Source organism: Xiphophorus maculatus, chromosome 7 (genome assembly GCF_002775205.1).
Source record: "Xiphophorus maculatus strain JP 163 A chromosome 7, X_maculatus-5.0-male, whole genome shotgun sequence".
NCBI lineage: Eukaryota > Metazoa > Chordata > Actinopteri > Cyprinodontiformes > Poeciliidae > Xiphophorus > Xiphophorus maculatus.
In genome coordinates this window covers 24140362-24162286 of record NC_036449.1, presented here as the reverse complement: position 1 = coordinate 24162286, position 21925 = coordinate 24140362, and the positions used below count along the sequence as shown (strand labels likewise).

The 21925-nt window shown below is 37.4% G+C and overlaps 2 protein-coding genes and 1 pseudogene across 4 annotated transcripts; 1 reads left to right on the top strand and 2 right to left on the bottom strand.

The window, feature by feature from the left end:
• The first annotated feature begins 794 nt into the window (after positions 1-794).
• LOC106700423 lies at positions 795-2089 on the top strand (annotated as a pseudogene).
• A 1001-nt stretch (positions 2090-3090) lies between these two features.
• cfap65 (cilia and flagella associated protein 65) lies at positions 3091-16680 on the bottom strand. 3 transcript variants are annotated; one of them, XM_023336504.1, is made up of 35 exons: positions 16589-16680; positions 16310-16395; positions 15724-15902; positions 15546-15648; positions 15237-15403; positions 14857-15065; positions 14162-14298; positions 13843-14068; positions 13447-13712; positions 13207-13356; positions 12859-13076; positions 12598-12754; positions 12325-12462; positions 11167-11418; positions 10952-11091; positions 10729-10813; positions 9474-9611; positions 9133-9283; positions 8880-9008; positions 8553-8766; positions 8271-8396; positions 7994-8084; positions 7666-7751; positions 7460-7526; positions 6453-6563; positions 6147-6338; positions 5837-5995; positions 5562-5705; positions 5338-5451; positions 4541-4675; positions 4418-4468; positions 4109-4302; positions 3811-3942; positions 3384-3725; positions 3091-3299 (listed from the first exon to the last, which is right to left on the bottom strand). In XM_023336504.1, exons 2-35 carry the CDS (start codon positions 16391-16393, stop codon positions 3272-3274), a joined length of 5115 nt encoding a protein of 1704 aa, XP_023192272.1. In that variant the 5' UTR covers positions 16394-16395; positions 16589-16680; the 3' UTR covers positions 3091-3271. The 3 variants fall into 3 exon arrangements, with proteins under 3 accessions (XP_023192272.1, XP_023192273.1, XP_023192274.1); XM_023336505.1 differs by having other exon boundaries at positions 3091-3296; XM_023336506.1 differs by lacking the exon at positions 16589-16680 and having other exon boundaries at positions 16209-16363.
• A 760-nt stretch (positions 16681-17440) lies between these two features.
• Positions 17441-20533, bottom strand: LOC106700282 (motor neuron and pancreas homeobox protein 1-like). The gene is made up of 3 exons (XM_023337453.1): positions 19926-20533; positions 19098-19258; positions 17441-18263 (listed from the first exon to the last, which is right to left on the bottom strand). The coding sequence occupies exons 1-3, from the start codon at positions 20392-20394 to the stop codon at positions 17937-17939; spliced, it is 957 nt and encodes a 318-aa protein (XP_023193221.1). The 5' UTR covers positions 20395-20533; the 3' UTR covers positions 17441-17936.
• Between the last annotated feature and the right edge of the window lie 1392 nt (positions 20534-21925).

Genomic DNA, 21925 nt, shown 5'->3' with positions numbered 1-21925 from the left:
TGAGAAAAAAAATGCAACATTAATGACAGCATTTTTTTTAATGAGTGAAAGTGAGCACAGCAGAGTAAGAAGGGATCAGTGTACAGCTACAGTTCCTCCAGCAGCACTGTACAATATCATATCTAAAACCCTATATAAGAGGACACCAAATAACTCCATCCTCCATTATTGAGATTTTCTCACAAGTTAACAACTATAAATCATACGACAGAACACATGTCTGTGCAGAAAGTTTAATCTGTTTCATATTTCACATTATTCCTCCGTAAGCAGGGAGCCAATAAACACGGATTATAATCAGAGATGGTTGAATCTTTTAAAAATCTGATAAAGCTACATCAAAACAAACAACTTGATGTATTTGAATTTAGTTCAATTAACAATATTTTTATAAATCCCAAAATAGAAATGGCAATGCAAGATCAAAAGAAAATACTACACTTTTTTTTATTTAAGAAATTGCATTTAAATTAATTCAAACCATTATTACTATCATAATAAAATAAGTACATTCTCACTTTCATTTTTTGCATTTAGCATGACAACCGACTGATTGATTTTTATTTTTATACAGGCACGTTTCAGGCAGCCTTGCCAAATATATCCCACCCACTAACAGGGGCTCTGACGATTCTACAGTAAATATTCACTGACTCTAACAGTGGTGGTTATAATGTAATGCCAAATCGGTATGTAACGTGGAGCCCGTGTGCAATAAATACTTTGGCCACTGGGTGGCAGCACATGCAAACACGTGAACGTCCTCTTTACACAACTTCATTATAAAACACTGCATGCGACCTCTATGTAACATGCTCTGTGTCTCAGCTTACATGATCACAGTGTCTCACAGAAGGTAAGTCGTATGCAATCTGTGAGAAAGATGCTGTTAATTATTGTCGGCATTAGTGCAGTTTCAGTGGTTAAGCCTAAACTGTATGATCAGTGTATTTAAATTGTCTGTTCTTGAGTTTAACCGCACTTTTCTGAGGAAGCCTATGTTTCCAACGTAATCTTTGACTTTTCTGAATGTTTTTACAATGTTTAGCAAAATAGTACATGATTGACAGTGACTCTTGTGCTGTTCACCTACAGGAAGGAGCATTTTTAAGCACTATGAAGTCCATCATCTTTATGTCAGCGTCAGTCAGGACGGCATGCCAGCAAGCCGTGTGTGTTTTCCTCTGTACCGTGGCCTCAGTCTCTGCAACTCTTCAGAAAGAGTCACAGACGCTGAATTTGTCAGTAAAACTGTTATTGCGGAACAGCCACACATAACTGATCCGCGCTGTTTCCAAAGAGAAAGGACGCGGACCGCCGCAGCTGGCGTTGCCCTGCTCTACAAGGTTCCAGCAACTGCAACCCGACGCAATGAAGCGACCCCCTGCCACACTGATGCGCACTTGGCACACAGACCTACAGAGAGAGCAGCCCAACACCTCTCTTTATACACACCCTATGCCAAAGCACAGAGAGGCGCAGCTGCTCATGTAAACATCCAGTCTCTGTTTGAGGAGGATGTCATCACTGAGTTGTGCTCCAAACTGGCAGACTTTCCAATCAATGACAGAGCAGAGGGACTGGCCACTTTACTGCAAGCATGTGTTGAGTTTGGCTTGGAGACCCAGAGCCCTCCAGTCCTGATCCTGGTGAAAGAGTGCCTGGAGCTGCTTCCCAGCAGGGATGTCGGGGTGGCACAGCTCTGCCAACTAGGAAAGGCCTGGTGACAGAGGTCATGAACTTCATCAGCTATGCTGTAGAGGATATGGTCTCTCCCAGTGAGGCAGCAGCAGTTTACTCCCTGCTGACAGTGTTATATGAGCCCAGCTGCCAGCAGCAAGCACTGATGCTGTCTGTTCTGCACAGACAAACTCAAAGGCAGATCCATAGGCTGAAATCCAGCCAAGTCAGTGACATTCTGCAGTGTCTGCTGAAGTTAAATCAGAAACAGGTAGGGACAAATACAGAAGGAAACCACTAGAACTCTCACAGAAGTCAGATTTACGCATGTAAATTTGATGCATCATTAACTATTGTCCTAAACACAACTTGTGATCCTTGATTTAAAATGAAAAATCAGTGTTGTCAATCAATCAATTAATCAATCAATCAAATCAATCAATCAATCAAATTTTATTTGTATAGCACATTTCAGCAGCAAGGCATTTCAATGTGCTTTACATCATATCAAACACAGAAACACAATGCAACATAGAATCAACAATCAAAACATGACATTAAGTCAAGTTCCATCAATAAATTTGTAATTGATTACATTTCAAATACAATCCTAAACAGGTGGGTTTTTAGTCGAGTTTGCATCCATAAAAGGTTTACCTGTTACACTCCTACTGTGTTATATGGAACAAAATACCTATTGCTATTTTTATTCCCACTCACGCTCACAATCACAGTTTAAAACGATGTAGACAGCATTTGAATGGACTTCTGGCTCCGTACACCTCTTTCTTCTAGATCCCTTACTTTGAATTTGAGAATCAGAGAACAGAGGAGGGACAGGTCCAATATCTTCATGATTAGATCTTTCCTGCTGTCTCCAAATTCAGATTAAGTCATCTTACAAGTTAAAAACAAATGTATGCATACTGTGCCTGTTACATAAACCATACTAAACTACACTTACCGGAGAGCATTACGACTGACAATTGAAAACAAGAGGCATTCATAGTGGTAAATAACAAACGAAGAAGAGAAAAAGAAACAGGTTTTGCACTTTTTTAGAGGCTATTTGTTGGTTTGCTTTTAACCTAAACTGTATCTACCAACTGGCCTTACATTCAGCACCAATAATGTATTGAAATATTATTAATCTCATATCTATTTTTTTTTCAAGGAAGACTTGCAGTTGGAGTATTTCCAATCTTCTTCTATTACTGTACAAGTGACACTTGAACGTCATGGATTGTTACAAACATTGTCCTTTTTTGTTGTTTTTCAGTGTGTTTATTGATAAATTCAAGCATAAATGATAAAGATAAGATAAGATTTATTTGTCATTGTCATCAACAATATTACGAGATTGAGATTTGCTCGACTCGACTGTAAATATTTTCAATTGCCATATAAATTAAAAAGTTTAAAATGAGATTGTCTCCAACAACTTATTAATTTAAAAATTATTTTAATGATATTTTGAGGCTATATAAGGAGAGAAGAAATCCAGATTTTTACGTGGGGTGGATCTAAAAGAAAGCAGTAGAGGGATTTTGGCTTGTTGAAGGATGTGTAGATTATGATAGTTGAGGCCCGGCTAGCTCCCTTCAGCAAACGACGTCCTGCTAATAACAGAACACAGAACATATAAAGTAATTTTTTCAACTATTAACTGAGCACTAATGCAACAAGTAACACATTGTAATTACCTCACTGAAAACGAAGTCAGTACTTTGCTCCGGGAATATGCTGAAAAGGTCAGTTCTCCAGTCACAGCTTCCATCATTAAATTCTGGAGTGTCTTTAACAAAACAGCCTCAGCCAAGTCAGAAGGAACATGCTTGGACTCCGCTGTGGCCTGGATTTGAGGAATTTTCCCTAAACATACTGCAGTTTCTTCTCCATCCACTGTCCAGTTCGACTGAACAGAATGTTGAGGTGAAGATGGAAACGTGACGGAGGGAGATGTAGAGGTCTGACCCTCGTAGATTGGAGGCTTGGAGGCTAAAACCATCAAAGACTCTACAAAAGCCGAATCTTCAAGGAGATCTCTGGAATGCCAAAGAAAAATAATAATAAAAAAAAAATTAAAAGAGGAAGCTAACATACGCAGAGTTGCTTTTCCTTGTATGTTACTTGTAAAGAGGAGTGAGTATGTCCACAACGATGTCTCTCTCAGCGCCACATGTAGATGGACACAGCTTCGCAAGGCGGCGTGTGCTTGAAGAATTGATTAATCTTTGTTTGATCCTGGTCAACTGAAGGTATCTACACAAAACAACAGCATCAATAAGTAATAACAGACTATTTCACAATTGTCAAAGCTTCACAATTAAAATAAGACTTTATGTAGTAACAGACATTTCTCATCAAAATGCAGTGATTCAGCTGTATTCAGTGTGTAAAAAAAGATTAGCCATAATGCTTATTTTACCGATCAGGAAAGTGTGTGTAGAAGTCCGGAACGTCATAGGTGTGGGCAGTGACACTCAGGTGCAGCAGAGCAGGTTGGGGCATTTGGGGTCTTCTCCATATGTTAGCTGATTCTCGCTGTAGTCGTATTTGAGCTCTCTTATTTTTGTCGTATAAATTGATGACGGCTTTGCTGCCACAGATTGGAGGAAGAGTCTGAAGCGGAAGCAGATAAATTACACTATACTGCTGTTTTTCTTCCAAAGACCTGCAGTATGTTTTCACATTATATTCAAAAAGCAGCTACATTACTAAGATAGACCCTAATCACCTTGTATTTTGGGAGGGGCGCCCCTTTTCTTGCAGGAGGTGCGAGAAGTATCTGTATCAAAAAGGAAATATTGTCAAGACAATGAAAATGGTTGTCATGGTTTAACAGTCTTTTGAGACACACTTCATCTACTAGAACTCTTTGAGTGCGGGAAGGGATCTTGTCTGTGATTGTGAATTCGTTTTGCTGTCGTTTCTTTTCTTCCTCCCAGCATTGCAAGGCTTTGTGATAATGGATGAGTGCAGCGTTCTGAGTGACCTGGAGAAGAAAGTGACACAAATGATGCAAAAAGCATTCATACTTCTTGAACCCTTTCACATTTTGTCCAGTTAAAATCACAAACAATTTGTGTAATTATGTAGCGAAGGGAAAATATGTTTTCTTTCCAGGTTTCCACTGTATACAAATGCCACAGCCTCCACAGAAGAGGAGGCTGTGGCACTGATGAAGAGGCAGTGGGGGAAATTGGCTTCCTGTTAAATAAAAACCTGGAAAGTGTGGCATGACTTTGTATTAAAGCTCCTTTAATCAATACTTTGTAGAATAATTTTTGCCTTTTGTGGTTTGTCCCACCAGATTTTCACATCAGGAGACTAAAATGTTTGACCAAATTTACAAAACCATAATTCATCAGATTGAACAAAGAGTTTTGCTATAGCCTGATGATGTTACTGAATTATGGCTAATATCTTGATCTGGTAAAGTGCACTAAAAAGTGATATTGACATTTAAGTTGTTCTTTGTCCCTTTTAAGCAATGTCACTTCCACTACATAATTATTCATTACTTTGATGATGATATATTACTGGTACATAAAATCCCAAAAGTATATTGAAGTTTATGGCTGCAGCATGACAAATGTGCAAAAGTTTGACAGGGCGGTGCACATCACCCTTAAATTGAGAGCTACACTTTGGTACCTGACATATGAGATCTAGCTGATAAACAGTGGGGAAATCAGAAACGAAGGTCAGGATGCACATAGCACACTCTCCTGGACCAAGACAGCCTCGTTCTGGATGGATCTGTACCACCTGCAATAACACACGAGTGAGAGAAAAGTTGTTTAGATGGGGTAAAATTATAACGCAATTTATTTATTTATTTTTTGTTTGTTTAAAAAGATTTCACTGGTTGGACAAACTTGTTGGTTGCTCTGTGTAGGAATCTCCCAGACAAAGTACACAGTATCTGTGCAAGACAAACTGGTGATGAACATGATTCTCGAAGACTTTGTGCAAACAGGGATGTCGCCAATAAAGACACTATCCTTGGACAACCAAGCCACCTGTATTTGGAAAACTCCAGTAATTACATGTTCAATGAAATTAACATATTTTAATAAGCACTGATTGGATCTTTTATTTACAAAAAATAAAAAAATAACTGAACACAAAGTGTGTGTATAAATGCACTTGCCTGTCCTGGGAATGGCCCCTTCTGGGCACGGTGTTCTTGAGTCTTAGCATCGCTGTATTCAATGGAGATATTGGCGCTTGTTGATAATGCATTCATCCCACGTCCCTCAAAGTTTATAATTACCGAATCCTTTTCCCGGATGTGGATGGGAACATCCACCTGTCCATAATAAAAATAAAACAATTTAATACAAATTTTACAAAAAATTGCAGTAATAAGCTCTGACCACCTATTAACCACAAGACTAATGGTAAATTGACATGGAATATGAATTTAAAACAAGGTAAACAACACATGGTTTGAGTTATACATGGTACATCTTAGCCTCCAATGGAGAGAAGATCCATTCGAGCATGGCTTTATTCCCAGGGAGAACTTCTCCTTGTGGACTGAGACAGCTCAAGACTGGGTGATCATAGTTCTCCATCTGAAGCTGTGACAATACAACTTGGTCCACTTCATAATGTACTGTCACCGCACCACCGTTGTACAACTCATATATCTAAACAATTATTAAATGAAAAAGTTAAGATTTTTCTCAGAAACTTTATGCAGAGTGAAGCTATAATGTAAAAAAAAATAGCTTTTTTTATTTTTGATTTAAAAAATTACATGCCTGTCGTGGAGGACTGGAGTCCCGAATAGCTACAGGCTTGAATACATGGTGATTGGAAGCAAAGTGTAGATATGGTTCATTTCGGTTCAATGTCACTCCTTGAAAGTTGAGCTGCATACAGAAATGGCACAAAAATCAACACATCCCTGAAAGAAAGCTTTGATTATGGCTTTTTTTCAGTTGTGATTATTTATGATCTGTTTGTTTTTACTGCATTTGATTTGCCTCAGATTTAAGAACAATGTCACAGAGATGTCTAGCCTTTCTAGTTGCAAGTTGGAGAGGCAGTGAGGCTTCCTTCTTGTGGCCAGTCATCATGCCCATAATTCTTACCAAAACATACTAGTAACAATGTATTTATTATAGACAAAAGTTAGAATTTCAGTTAAGATAAATCAACAAGGACCAACCCATAGTTCAGCTTCAGCTACCCAAAATAAAACTGAATGTATGTTGCAAGACTATGGATTGAGCGATGGACTATACAGGATATGTAACTGTGTTTTGAGGCACATTTCCCTTTTGGGTTCCTGAACATTATTTTCTTTGGAACATAATCTTTTTTAACTACAAAAAGTGGAGCTCCAAAACCCAAGCCATATACATAGATTATGTTCTCTCACTCTGAGTGTCTAGGAGATTGTAGAAAATCTGTTTCTTAAATGTCTCCAAAGTCATATGTTTACATACAGGATGATTAATTTGGTCTAGTTTAACTTAAAACAGTGAGAAAAAATTTGAAAAATAGTGTGAAAAAATGTGTAATCTTCTGGTTTCAGCAATATTCCATCAGGGTTTGAAAACAAAAAATAAGAGAAATATATTATAATCCCTAAACACAAGTAGCAAAAGCTATTACTTTCTTCCCCCCTATTCTAACTCTTTTGCAACAAGCACACACTGAACTCAAATGTGACTTCATGCCTAGATGCAAACTTTTACGTTTGAGGTAAATTGTTCAGATCTTTACAGTTCAATAAAATAAAGCTAACTGTAGGAATCCTTACCAAAAAAACTCTGCCAAGACTGAGTTTGAACAAAACAGGAAGTCGGTCAATTCCAATAAAGTCATGACTGTGAATGAAAAGATTTAAAAGGTGTAATCTGATACTTTAACATTGCAAAAACATTTGAGAGAATGGGTTTTAAAAGCTTACAGCTAAGCTCTATTTACAAGAATGAGAACCAGTTGTATAGTGAAATGACCCCTGACCTGTAGCAGAAGTGTACTGGACATTTCTGGCCTGGAAGCAAAGTACCAGAACGAGGGGTAACTCTGAAGAGTTGATTGTCTTGTACCTGTAAATAAACAAAACGAATATAAATCAATGTGAAGATATAATGATATAATTGTAATTTTTTATATGATCAGTATCTTTAAAGTATTTAATTTATTGTTGAAATGTAATGATACTCCTTTTTGGCAATGCATGTGTTGACTCCTGACAGAAATAAACTTCTTGGTTGAAAAGACATAACATTAACTCTAAGTCTAACAAGGGTAAGAATAATAACTAATATGCACAACTATGTAGTATGACCTTCATTTCCTGAAGTTCTTTGTTGCTAAACTGTCCTGTCATAGCCCAGTCCTCCAGCTTCATTTCTTGGTCCTCTGGAAATAAGAATGTCCTAATATTGAAAATGAAGCATAAAAATAATAGTAAATAAAATGATCCATACATGGAAAAAAACAGCCTAACTGGCTACTTTTACTAGAAAATACTAGAATGTTTCACTAATTTCACTAAATTAATGAAACTCTTTTTTCTCGCTGCATTATTTAACTGTATTTTCTACAGTTTGTTGTTTACATACCAGTTTACAGAGATAGAACCGGGGTTCCAAAACATCAACATAAAATCTGAGGGATCTGAATGCAGAGGACCAGCACCAAAATTGAAATCCAATATGACTTGAGGGAAGCTGGAGACACTGTTCTGTCTATCAAAGGAAGCAAAGCACAAGATGAAGCAAACACCATAATCTGACATTACAAAGAGAAGAGTTCTTCTTAAATAAGACAGTAAACTTTGGTACTAACTCGTCAATATGAACTTCAAGTTGTATTTTTCAGAGACTAAAATAACACCAACTAACCTGTGCTTGGTGGGCGCTTTGAAAGTAATTTCTGCAGGACATGGGGTGGAAAGCAGGTGCTCATTAAAACTGTCTAATGAGAAGAGTTTCCACAAATACTGCTTGCAGAGCCTGTCCACGCTGCCACTGCTACATGCATCAACCACCTGTAAGGTGGGGAACACCCCCTTAGCTCGCACTTCACACAGTTTCTCAGGAGGACATACACCAAAGCCTGGAAAAAGAAAGAAAAAACAGGCAGATGGCAGACACACACAAGTTAAAAAATATGTAGAGTGAATTATTAAGAATATGATGCGCTACTGTCTGATGATATTAACTGTTTACCATTGCCATCTGTAATCTGGTAGCTGATGGCCCAGCGGTACCAGCCTTGTGCATCCAATCTAAGAGTGGAACCGATTAGCACAGTGGAATGTGAAGCAATTGTTCCCGTTTCAACGTCCAGATGCAGAGCTTAAAGAAGCAGGAAAAACGTGATTACTTTGAAATTAGGCAAACTACTTTCAACCCAAATAGCAAAATAGAAACAACTTCAAACATGCAAAGAAAAACTCTAATAAAGGAGGCCACAAATTACCACTGTTATCTTCAGAATCAGGGGGATTTTCTTCTAGCTGTACAGACAGATGAAAAGAGATGGGGCAGCTACAGTTGTTCACTATAGGAATATTAAACGACCGGCAGCTTCCAACTAAGCTCTCTCCCATATCTAGGAGTTCTTTCCCTGCCTGGGAAGTAAAAAAAAAAAAACATGCAGGAAGTGTTTGATCAAATTCATTTTTGTATGTTTATTTTTAATCTAGCACTACAACATATGGTTTTTATCAGATTTGGTTTGCAATAGAATAAAGACATATCCAACAATGTATCTAATAAATCTAATCTAATCTAATGTACAAAGCACAATGACAGACAAACCTCAATGGTGCCAGCTGCACCAGTTCCATTCACTCTGAAAATGAGTTGCGACTTGTTAAAGTCATCGCTCTGGAAGCTGAGAGTGGGTTTGAATGTGTATGCTTTCTCTGTCAGAGGAGAAAATGTCCATGTCTGGACCTGTGAAAAGGGCAAACTTCACATTAAAGATTGCTTTAAATATCTCAACCAAAGTCTTAAGTCCCAAACTCATCTACAGTGATATGCTAAAGTATTCATACCCCTTGAACTTGTCCACATTTTATATTTTAACAACTAATAACTTCAGTTTGGGATTTTAAGCTAGACCAATACCAAGTAGTGCATAGCTGTGCACTACTTTATACAACCACCCCCTGCACAGGTGGTTGCTACAGATGGAGTTTTTCATTTGTTGTTCAAACACAAAGTAGTCATCTTTTAAGAATTATGCTTTTTGCTTTCTTTTTAATTTCATAATAAATAGGATCATAAGTATCCAGTAGTATTTACACAAAACAGATCTGGGTTCACAAGAATCCACATTTAACTAATACATTTAACTCGTAAAAATATAGCTAACGTTTTAAAGAAAACAACTCAAATCCTGTTGTTGCTGAGAATAGACAAAAGAAATAAAAATCAGTCGACCTCACCTCCTCCACAATGACAAAATATAGAAATTTGGAAACTGTTCGCCTGAGGTAAAGTTACAACATCTTTTTTATGTTTTGGACCTAAAAAGGCAGATATCTCAAAAATGATTTGTTAGTTTCATTAAATGTTTAGTTTATTGTTTAGTAGTCAAAATCAGTCACAAAATTGTGCGATTTTTTTTAAATCACATTTTGTCAACAGCATACACTTGCCTAATGATTTTGATCTATGTGGCAAAAATTTAGACACCAGTTTGTTGTCGAGACTTGAGGCAGAGCAACAAACAGCTAGAGCTACAATGGAATGGTTGATCAAAATCTCTTCAGGTTTTAAAAGGATGCAATAGAAGTCCTGACCTAATTCAAATTGGGGATCTGTGGCATAAATTGGAAATCACTGCACTTTTGTGAAAGTTTAATCTCTACATTCAGCTGCTTGTTAGAGCCACACCTCAAAAAACTTGCAGTTGTCTTATTAAAAATAAAAAAGAATTTCATTTAAATTTCACCTCCACCTGAACAGTTTTACCTCTACAAAATATAAAACTGCTCAAGGAATATGATTATGTTTACAATACACTGTATCTAAATACACATTATGTGGAACTTTGTTAATCTCTCACCAAGCTCTCATTGGGATGCAGTTTACCAGCATCTGGTTCAACGCAGATAAGATTCTGATCTCTCTCTGAAATGATCCACTGAAACCTGTCAAAGAGAACAATCACAGAAGGCCAGCTGTAAAAATGGTGTTGAGGTAATTTCAAAGTAAAAATACAACACAGAAAAATTTTTGAGAACCAGGGGCAGAATGACAATAGGGAGATAACAAATCAGTCAACTAACGTGATGGGCACGCTGCTTAAATTCTTGATGGAATGGCTGTGCTGTGATTTTGAGCCGACAGCTGTAGCAGTGAAATGTAATTCGTTGCTATTTTCAAAAGACACACATGGCTTTTTTAAGGAGCTCACAACTGTCAGTTCCTAAGAAAGACAAAGATTTAACAGAACAATGTAATTAAGTTTTACCACATCATATGTTCCTGTGTAGTGTGGTACCTTCGTGAATTCATCTGCATTAAGCTGCAATGGTAAATTAAACCCCTCTGTGGGACTATCCAGAGTGGGGACAGCTCCAATGGTAAGGATTTGGTGTTGTCCTGGCTGGATGAAACCACAGCCTGGTGACATATGCACAGACCTTGGCAAGTCACTGTTTGTTCTGTAGTTCAGGCAGAAGGTGAGAGGCTGATCGCCATTGTTCTGCAGTAGCACGGTCCGATAGGAAATAAGACTCAGAGGTGGAAAAACCTGACATGCACAAGGTGATAATAATCAGTAAATGAATCTTTTACTGAGATGTATTAGAAATAATTTCCCGGGCACAATAAAACACATTTCAACTGATACTCCTCTTTTTAGTCAGTTTTTCTGAACACTTCCAATTAAAATTGAGGACGTATACTATAAAGGATATAAATTATGTGTGGATAATCTGTATATGTCATATAAAAAAAATACCATGTTACCAAACCAATATATTTTGTTCAGCAAATTATCCTCATTTTGTTGCTGATTTATACATTTTAAAGGGGGTTGTTATGTAACATTGACAATTTTCAGCTTTATATCATTTTGTAATGTCATTCCCTCATCAAAAACATAACTTGGATGATGCCTTGATTCTTTCATGCATTTCTGAGGAATCTTTGAATCTCCCAAATCTCCCATGGCAGCCATTCAGGGGAGCATAAACGCTTGCTCTCACAAAGCACCGTTTTCTTTCACTAAACTTCCACCTCACATAGCTTCACTCCTCCCGACTTCCGCAAGATTGCTCCAGACTAGTGCCAGCAATACTTAGCAAACACCTGGTGGAACTGAACTTATCATCCAAACTACATTACTTCTCAGTCCAACACCACTATGACCCGTAGTAAGAGGTAAATGGACAAAAAATGTGGAGATGGAATGCTAAAGCCGGGGTGTAGGAAAGAGCAGGAACTTTTTAAACAAACAGAGGCCAATTTCAAGGCATTAATTGCAAAGTTAAAGTTCTTTTAGAAAGACTGAAAGTTGCATAGTTACTTTATCATGCTACAAAATAGCTCAAGGTGTCTAGAAAATACATAATACCACTCCTTTAAGTTTTATGTTTTTGTCATGGGATCTAGCAACAGCTGTAAATTGTGTGTATAGATAATTATTTCATCTTACCACTTGGTGGGGCTTCAAAATACAGGAAGGAGTGAAGTGATCTTTCCCTGGCTGAAAAGAGTGGCTAATGACTCTGACAGTCACACAACAAGGCAGACATGGAAGGTCTTGTTCTGAGGAAGGATCCTCCTGTGGCATCTAGAGAAGCATAGTTAAAACAGCTGAAAATCAGGACATTGTTCAGTTTTTACAACAAGAAAAAACTACAAACCACAATTTGAAACATTTGAAACTGTATGGCAAAATATATGACTTTGAGTTATGCAATATTACCTTACAGTATGCAAAGCACTCAAGCTCTCCTCCATGCAGGGCATTGATCTGTCTTGGTTCATATGTCACAAGCGCAGTGGTAGATTTCAGTGGGGCCAACTCAAATGACGAAGGAGTAACACAGAAAGGGGAATCTTGGATAACGGTCCACATGAGGCTTGAACAGAATCATTGCAAGTGTTTATATGTATATTTCCACAGGAAAAACATAATAATTGACTTCCATTGTGGCAACAAAGCTTCCCTGACATGTTTACATACCTGAGTTTCTCTTTGGTGTGATTTTTAAAGGTAACACACTGTGAGACAGCAAATGATGGAGCGATAAAGGATCTTGTTTTGTGATTAAACAGCAGTTCACTTGGTTCAACAGATACAAATGGAAATGATGGTGAGAAGAGAGAATCCACGTGTTCTTCCCTGATTTCATTCAATTTCTCCATAGGTGCTGGAGGAATGGCAGTAGCACTATTTCCTTCCTGATTAATGACAAATGTTAAAGAGTTAAAACAAATACTGTGTAATTTTTATGAATTCTTACCTCTATATGTGACTAAGCTAAACTGGAAAATCTGTTGTTTTTTTTCTTTGTTTGTTTTTATTTTTTACCTCTTCTAAAGGCACCCCCAGCAGTGTGTCTGATGAGTTACACATATAGCACAACTTAGACTTGTACTCAACCAAGTGCTCAAATGTTAATGCTACTGGCTCCTGAAGATTTGTGTGGCATGTACCAATCAAGTCCAGAAACAGAGGCTCCTGAAAGTATGATCAGAAAAAATATTCAGGAGGATTTAATCATCTGTTCGAATTTTGTAAGTACAGTATGTCTGCATTTTCCTATTTTACCCCGAGGAGTATAAGACATGCCACTCTTCTGTGGTGTGGCATAGGGTGTGTGGGTTTGTAGGAGACCTTGACTTTGATTTGACCATATGGAAGCACAGTGCCACTTGCTGGTGAAACTCTAAAAACACTGTTTGCACAGTCTATGTCCCATTGGTAGGTAGCCTGAACAGGGGAAGAGTTCAGCAGTTCCACTGTTTGTTCTGCTGATCCTTTTTCTTCAACACACCCAAAGTCGACCACAGTGGAGGACAAACAGAGTTCGGGACCTGAAAGCAAGAATGTTGTTTCAGAAATTAGAATACCTTAATTTTGGTTCCAAAAATACTATCCTCAGTTCATTTTATTTTCAAGAAAAAATAAAGTATAGTTGTTTTTATTTTAGTGAATGTCTCTTACCCATACACTTTCCTATGAGTTTGACCTGACTTTTACTGAGTGACCCTCTATAATTCAAAGACAAGTACTCCACAGAGACTATGTCGACCATAGTTGGAGAATAAGTAACCAAAACCTGGACCGAACCACCAGGCACTATTTTCTCACTTGTGACATCCCAACTGAAGTGTGGTCCAAAGATGGCTACCGCTCCAGGCAGTTGTGAGAGAGAAAACCACACACTAACCTAACAGAAAGAACAGAAAGGAACAACAGGAAAATGTGACAAAACCAAGAGTCTGATTTTTAGGTTTAGCATGAACACATAGTTACTACTTACAGGAGAAGGATTGAAGATTTCAAATTGTTTACTCAAACTGTGACCAACAGCCACAGACCCAAAGTCCAACTCAATATCACCATGGCTGGTTTCCTCTTTGTCATTGGAAATTCTTAATTGAAGAAATGGATATTTTCCTGAAGAAAAACATTTATATTTAATTTTACAAATAATGTTAATTGTTGAAATGCTTGGTAAACATGTAATTGTAGTTAATATAATGTACAGTTCTGGTCAGAAGTTTTGTATACGGCCTCATACACGTACATCTCAAAAAAAATTGAATATCATTGTTTTATGACTTGATACTCATAAGTAATCTAAATTCATTATAGATAGAGTGAAATATTTCAAGTCTTTATTTGCTGTAGTTTTGATAATTATGGCTTACAGATAATAAAAACTTACAATTCAGAGCATTAAAAAATATGAGTATCTAGAAAAAGTTAAAATATTTGGAACTCATGGGGTCGCACCGTAATCAGCTGATTTACTAAAAACACCTGCAAAAGTTTCCTGAGACGCCAAAAGGTCTCTCACTCTGGGTCAGTAGGATACACAGCTGACTGGACAGATGTCCAGAACACAGTGAAACCACAAAAAGTAATTGACGAAGATGAAAAAAAATCCACTAAAGACACAACAATTCATATTTGTCCTTCTACATCCCAATGCAAGTTTAGTCTCAGCAGTACCTATCCCTTGTAAAAGCACAGTGCAGCAGCTATTAGCTTTGTTGCCATCTTCTCCATATGTGCAGTGCACCTGCTTCTGGTACACCTGAGCCTCTAGTGGCTGAAAGTCCACCGTGATGACACACTGCTGACCGGGCTTTAGCCGGCCTTGTTCTGGACTGAGTTGGAAAGGAGCTGCACTATTCCATTTAAATGACATCTGAACCTTACTGGAGGGACATAAAGAAAACACAAGACAATTGAAGAGATAACAATGACTCAAGAGAGACAGATGAAAATAGAACATACTTGACAAGAGTTCCTTGATGATTATTAAAGAAAATCACACTTTTTATGTATGCAAGGGCATGAAAATAAATACTAAGAACAATCAAAGGTACCTGATATTTTTTAGTGGGAAACTGGTTAGTGTGTAGTGCTCAACAGCACATAGGGGCAGCATCACAGATTCAGGCACCTTCATTGTATGACTTGAAAGCACAGCATGCAGGTATACTTTAAAGCTTCCTTCAATAGCTTGAAACTGAATGCAGTCCTTATACCCACACTGCCCCATGCAATCAGACAGAAACAAAAACAAAATAAGCAACATTAACAAAATAGTTAACAAAAGCTATACAGCTGGCCATTGACTACTTTTGTGTTTCTAATAAAGTTCAGGTGATGTTTTTAATTGCAGAATAGCCTACCTTTTGGAGAGGTTTAAAAGTGACCGGTATGGAGAATGAAGTCCCTGGGCTGAGAATAACTACTTCAGGATTCAAAATTGAGAAAAACTTGGTCTCTGGAGCACTGTGTTGAGAGAAGGGGAGGCTTTGTTGTCGTCTTTATCTATGGCTTCGAGCTGTGTTTGTGAGTTTGTATTACCTAATGTGCAGCTTCTGCAGCTTATTACGGATGTTGCTTATCACAAGTGTCTTGGTGTACTCTCGTTCAATGACCCAGTCCTTCCATGTCAGATCTAATGTGGTTTCTAGGCCTAAGAAGATGCTTCTTTGGGGATGGGATTTTCTTTGACATTGTTTTATATCAGGGAGTTGGGGTTCCTGTGAAGAGGAATGAAGCATAGAATGGAAATTTGGAAAACTTCAAGGATTAATGACTAAAATAAAGGAAAAATCAGCTCCATTTAATACAGTTTACAGTGCACTTCGGAATCAATAAATTATTTTTGAATTGAACTGAATTTTGGAAAAGAGATATATGTTAATCACATCCGAATGTGATTAAAGAAAAAAAGGTGGTTCTGCAAAATACTTACGTGGGGATGATTACAAATGCACACCACAAGTGTATCTTTTTTATATTACAAACAAACTGTTTACAACCTGTATATGCTAATGTTTACATACATTACAGCAGTGACCTTTTGAACTTCTGTAATCGGCATTCATTTTCTCAGTTTCAGTGGAGAAATAGCTCTGAGAGTCTGAGCGTGTGTTTTGAACTTTACTTTAACGTCAGTCTCTCTGCTGGAGCGCTTCCATCGACAAAAAGCAGACGCCAAACAGGCAGGACAGCGGGATTCAGCTAACATGGCTGTGGAAAGAGAGCAGCGCATTCATACAAGAAGGCATGGATATATCATTTTTGCGGGTTTTACTTAACGGTACCGTAACGTAAAACACAACCACAAAAACACTCACAAACACTCGAACATGGAGGGAACTCCACACAGCTGTTATAAAACCTTGACAACTTGAAAACTGTGACAATAACACGCCAGTCTTACCTTATATAGCTCTAACAACTAGCTAAGAGTAGAATTTCAGATAATAAAAAACCTCGGAGAAAACGGTGAAGTTCCTTAGTTGCGACGTTTCCATGACAACAAGTAAACATTAGAATTACGGAATCCTGTGAGGATCATGTTGCTGCGTTGAACTTGAATTTATTTCAACTTTGTGTAGCGCTAGTAAATAGAAGATTATAGTCTACGTCTGAAACTTAAAGGATAAATTTACTGTCATTATATTAAAGGGAAAAAATTAATTGTGATATTTAAAAATGTGTGGACAAAATATTGGCAGTCTATCTATAAAACGTATAAAACGTATTAGTGGGTATTATGACAATTATGGTCAGCTTGAATCAAATTCATGTATTAAGCCTCTCAGATATCTACAATTTTTGATATTGAACCCGAAGCGAGAAAACGTCAGACATGAATCTCCTCTAACATGTTTTTCATATAGAAATTATATGCACACATGTCGGATATTATTTGAATCTACAAATTTATGATATAATTACACAAATATAAACTTTATGGAGAGTGTACTTTTATATATTGTCTCTCGTAATAATATAAGTTTCCAACAATTTATTTAATCTTCAGTGTTCAGCCATGAATTCACCTTTATTTCTCAGACTAGCTGAGTTATCATAAAATGATATGATAAAAATGATATTAGATTGTACGTTAAAATAAAAAAATCTGTTTAAAATAATACCAGGAGAATTCTATGTTAACTCATTTTAAAACATTGTTCACTGGAAAGTATTTTGAGACTGTGACTTTAATTAAATTAACAAGCAATTTAACATGACAAAAACAGTCCTGTACATCAACATTTCTCATAAAAGTGTGAAGTTAAAAAGTGTTGACCACATGAATATTTTATTCCAAGAGATAAAATATTAAGAACATTAAAATACAACATACTTTGCAGTAGACAAAGAAAGGGGAATATTTAGGGACATGGTTCACGTGTTTCCATCTACAAATCTGTTTTGACTCTTTGCCCAAAAGTGTAACCAAGAATAAAATAAGTATATCTCGTTTAAGTGCATCTGCAAGTGTAATCTGCTTTATTGCCTGTGCAGGTCACTTCTTACAAACATAAACATAAAATCTTGCATGCATGTCTTTAAACTGTAAGGGAAAAGTGATCAACTCAAAATCATTGTGCAAAGGCTAAAGAGCACAACAATTTACTGAAACATTTTTCTGCTGGAAACATGGAACTGTAGTTTGGCCTAAAAAATCTTTTCTTCCAGGAACTCTGCTGTAGTTACAAAAATCATAATAAATATTAAACAAAATAAACATATAGTAAGTGCAGATCCACAAATTCATCCTATGAAGAAGTTCCACTTCTTTCTCTTGGAAGACCTTCCTCAATCTCTTCCTCAGAGTAAGAAGTGTAGATCCCTGCCCCATCTCCTCTATATCTTGTGAAGGTGACAGAGCTCAAAGATGCTTTGCTCAGCTGTTTCATTTCTTCTAATCCAAACTCATCCTCCACCTCTCTCTCCCTTTCATCTTCCAGGCGTGAGCTGAGGGAGATATGATGATGTTTGAGACTCTGTATGTCCATTGTATTGTCAGATGTTGCAGTGACTTGATCCCTCGCTTTGCGACTTCTCTTCCACTTCATACGTCTGTTCTGGAACCAGATCTTCACCTAAAACAGACAAGATGATTGAAGCTTGATATCACCTTCTTTTCACTTTGAAATATATATTTTTTATCTTGTCCTGAAATACATATCACTGTTTTACTTCACTTAATAGAAACAGAACAAAAACTATAAAAATACTGTAGCGTGGTATATAATGCCAAACATAATACTACATTATCACAGTATAGCTTACAAATAACTTAGGAAATTACAATAATGCACAATACTTGTATCCACTATGCTATATATTGCAGTCATATTCAGTCAATTAGAATACACGTCTAAATGAGTCTCGTTTGTCAGATCATTGGTACCTTTTAAAATAACGACCACTAAGCAGGTTTTAAGAACACATTTCTTTTTAAAAAAAGACTTTTTTTATTGGTCTGATATAATAATCTAATTTTTAAATATCATGTTTTAATTTGCTGTAAGTGAAAAATCATCATCATTAACAGAAATAAAGGTTTCAAACATCCTTCAGTGTGTAGTAATTTAATGGGTGTGATAAAGTTCCTAAAATATATGCTCTTTTCAACAATCTTCTAATTTATTGACTGTGTAGGTACTGTCCAGCTGTAGTACATTATAGACGACGTGCCACAATTTGAAGACAAAATAAAAAATACAATATTTTAAAAAATGCATTAAAATATAGATAGAAAAATATAATTATATCAACCAAGACCTGCCTGATTTTATTGTATGTTGCAAGCAGTTTAAAGACATTCATCGTATAATACCTTATGACATGTACCCTAATGACATTAAATAACATTTTACAAAGCAGAAATATTTCCTGTGTTTCTGATTGAAAGGCATTTCCCACAATCTAACCTGAGTCTCCGTCAGCATGAGCGAAGTGGCCACCTCGAAGCGTTTGGGCCTGGACAGATACTTGTTGAGCTTGAACTGATTTTCTAGTTCCAGCAGCTGCTGACTGGTGAAAGCCGTCCTGGGCCTTCGACACTTCCCCAGTAAGGCTGCCTGACCTGGTGCTAGGACAGAAGCATAAACATTGTATTCATTATTAGTGATAAAAAATAAACTGACGTCTCGCACTAAAGGTGCCAGTCTGCCTGTAGGTTACAATGTCCCCTTTTTCCTAACATTTATTCCAATGAGTGATTGATTTTGGAGGTTGTAATAAACTCTACAGAGGTCCATCACATTAACGAAAACCCTGCATGAACAAACAGCTGATTAATGGGAGATCCTTTGCAGGTTTTACCTTGTTGGCAAAAAAAAACAAACAAAAAAAAAACGTTATTGTGCCAAACCTATTTTTCTGTCAATCACAGCTGCACATTCAGAATATCAAGAAATCAATACATAAAAAACAACTAAGTAGTTATTTGAAAAAAAAAGCACATTACTTGTTTTTAAATGTAGCTATACTTTCCTCATCCCATAATTTCACTCTAATAAAAAAAAAAGCTTTTTTGCAGTAAATTTTCAAATGCTTCTCTTCAGAGGAAAAAGTCTGGGAGACATTTATTAACGTGTTAATTTTAAAATATTTATTGTTATTATTATTATTATTATTATTATTATTATTATTATTATTATTATTATTATTATTATTATTATTATTATTATTACTTAAAGCGTTCCGTTAATTATAAAACTTTTATAAAACAGAATGATATTTCACAATGAACCCACCTACATACTCTCCAAATCTTGGCATCACCATTCCTCCTCTGACCCAAGGATTCACTGGCAGCATCGTGGGCATGCTGCCTCCCTTCGTGTGCTCCGGATGAGGCTGAACCAGCTGCGCAAAGGCTGGATACATCAAGGCAGGGTGCTGGCCTCCGAGGCCCGCCAGCGGATACATGGACCCCGGATGCATTCCAATAAGACCTACTTGTTGCAGAGCGGTGAATCCAGACGGAGACAGGTTGAAGAGATGCGGCTTGGACACAGCAGACAGCTGGGCTGGAGATGTGCTTGGATACTTTGGATGAGAAGAGGGCGAATCTGAGCCGTGGGTCGACGCTGGACTAATATCAGGGCTCCTGTTGTGAAACAATCTCGGGGACACGCAGTCCCTGTCCGTCCCCCTGTCTGAATCATGCGCCAGCAGCGCGTCAATGCGAAAGTTTTTGGACTTCTCCATGGCGATAGTCATTCTCCCCCAAGACGCAGGCGGTACTTAAGTTTGAGGGGGAAAAAAGTAGAATTCTTTTTTTCTAATTGAGAAAATTAAATGTCACTTGTTGGTGCCAGTTGGTGCCGTTCCTTCTTGTGGAAGAATTGTCCTCTCTCTGACCAATTCCACTTTGATCATATGCGTAATCCTCCCCCCCGTTTCTTCGCCCACCCCAGCAGTGAAAGGAAAAATTACTGGCACACAATAGTGCCATAAAATCTCCTCCCCCTGTGATTGGCCAGGGCCTTGCAGCACATGGTCAGGACACTTCGACTCTCTTGGATTATTGAGCACCTCTTTCAGCACACCCTTGAACTGTTCAGTTTGACTAAAAGAAAAAAAGCACATCACACTTATCCTTAATATAGATTTTCAAAATAATTTTTTTACATTTCTTTTCCAAATTAAAAGATTGCCACTTGTTTATATGGTCCCCATCTGTTCTGCTCTCATTCTGTCACTTTCTTACATTCTCATTTAGCTTATCACCGTGTTATCCATCACCTCATATATGAGCCCAGCTTTATGTGACGTTAATGTGTGGTTTTCTCACAAAACCTTTTACAGCCACATATTGCATTGCGCCTGCATCTTTGGACACCTGCAAACAGTCTTGAAAACTATATTGGTGTAATTGCTGCAATCTCTGTGACAAAATTAATAATTTTACAGCTAATTCCTCATTAAACTTTATTACCTATTAAGGTTGACAGAAACAGAGCCGCTCTTATCAACACCCACAGCAATGATTACCAGTCATCACCACACCACAGAGCATATAAAAAGGCAGTAAACTGATAGAAAGCAAACTTATTTTCTCCCCTTTGCAGAGGGGAGCCAAATATAAAGTGTGAACAGGTGACGCAAAACCGGCGTGCAGCGGATGTTTGGTGTTTATTCTCTCAGCCTATGCTACACTTGGAGAAAAACATAAATCAAGGTGCAGCTTCCCGTCATCCCGAACTACATCTGTTCCATAAAAATACCTAAATAAGGGCTTCAGACTGAGTAATTACATTTGTATTAAAATGTCCAAACTGTTTAGATGTGCGCTTGTGCCACAGTCATCAGTGGTGATTTCCTGCTGGGTATTACAGGGCTGATAAGAGGCCTGTCATATACCTGGGAAAACAAACTCTCTCATGTCAAAGACAAACACACTAACACCTGCTGGACTCAATAGTGAACAAAGCAGCCAGTGAGTTTAAAAGTGTGTATGTGCGTGTACCGGCATGCAGATGCTAAAAATTATTCAGCTACAGCCAACTTTATAATCAGACAATACGCTTTTTTTTAACTAACATTCATAAAACTTAGTTCAGTTTAATGACAAGTGGGAATTTACCTTGTTTAGTGAATACACTGACTTGAAAAGAATCCATGTGTCATATCCAAAGAGCTGTGTGCATCTTGATGTGTGTATGTGTTTTTCTTCTCTCCTCAAAGATCTGCCACTTATACAGCATTCTGTTTGTAGTTGGAACTTGGAAATTCTGACTGCCAGAGAAGT

Bases quoted from the DNA above. Each gene is read 5' to 3' on its own strand.
- LOC106700282 (XM_023337453.1), bottom strand. From the start codon at position 20,394: ATGACTATCGCCATGGAGAAGTCCAAAAACTTTCGCATTGACGCGCTG. The intron at 19,259-19,925 runs GTGGGTTCATTG...CTTCTGTCCTAG, and splicing joins AAGATTTGGAGAGTATGTAG to CACCAGGTCAGGCAGCCTTA. The intron at 18,264-19,097 runs GTTAGATTGTGG...TGTCTGTTTTAG, and splicing joins TCATGCTGACGGAGACTCAG to GTGAAGATCTGGTTCCAGAA.
- cfap65 (XM_023336504.1), bottom strand. From the start codon at position 16,393: ATGTTAGCTGAATCCCGCTGTCCTGCCTGTTTGGCGTCTGCTTTTTGT. The intron at 13,357-13,446 runs GTAAAATAGGAA...TCATACTTTCAG, and splicing joins CATGTCTTATACTCCTCGGG to GAGCCTCTGTTTCTGGACTT. The intron at 6,339-6,452 runs GCATGTAATTTT...ATAATTGTTTAG, and splicing joins ACTCCAGTCCTCCACGACAG to ATATATGAGTTGTACAACGG.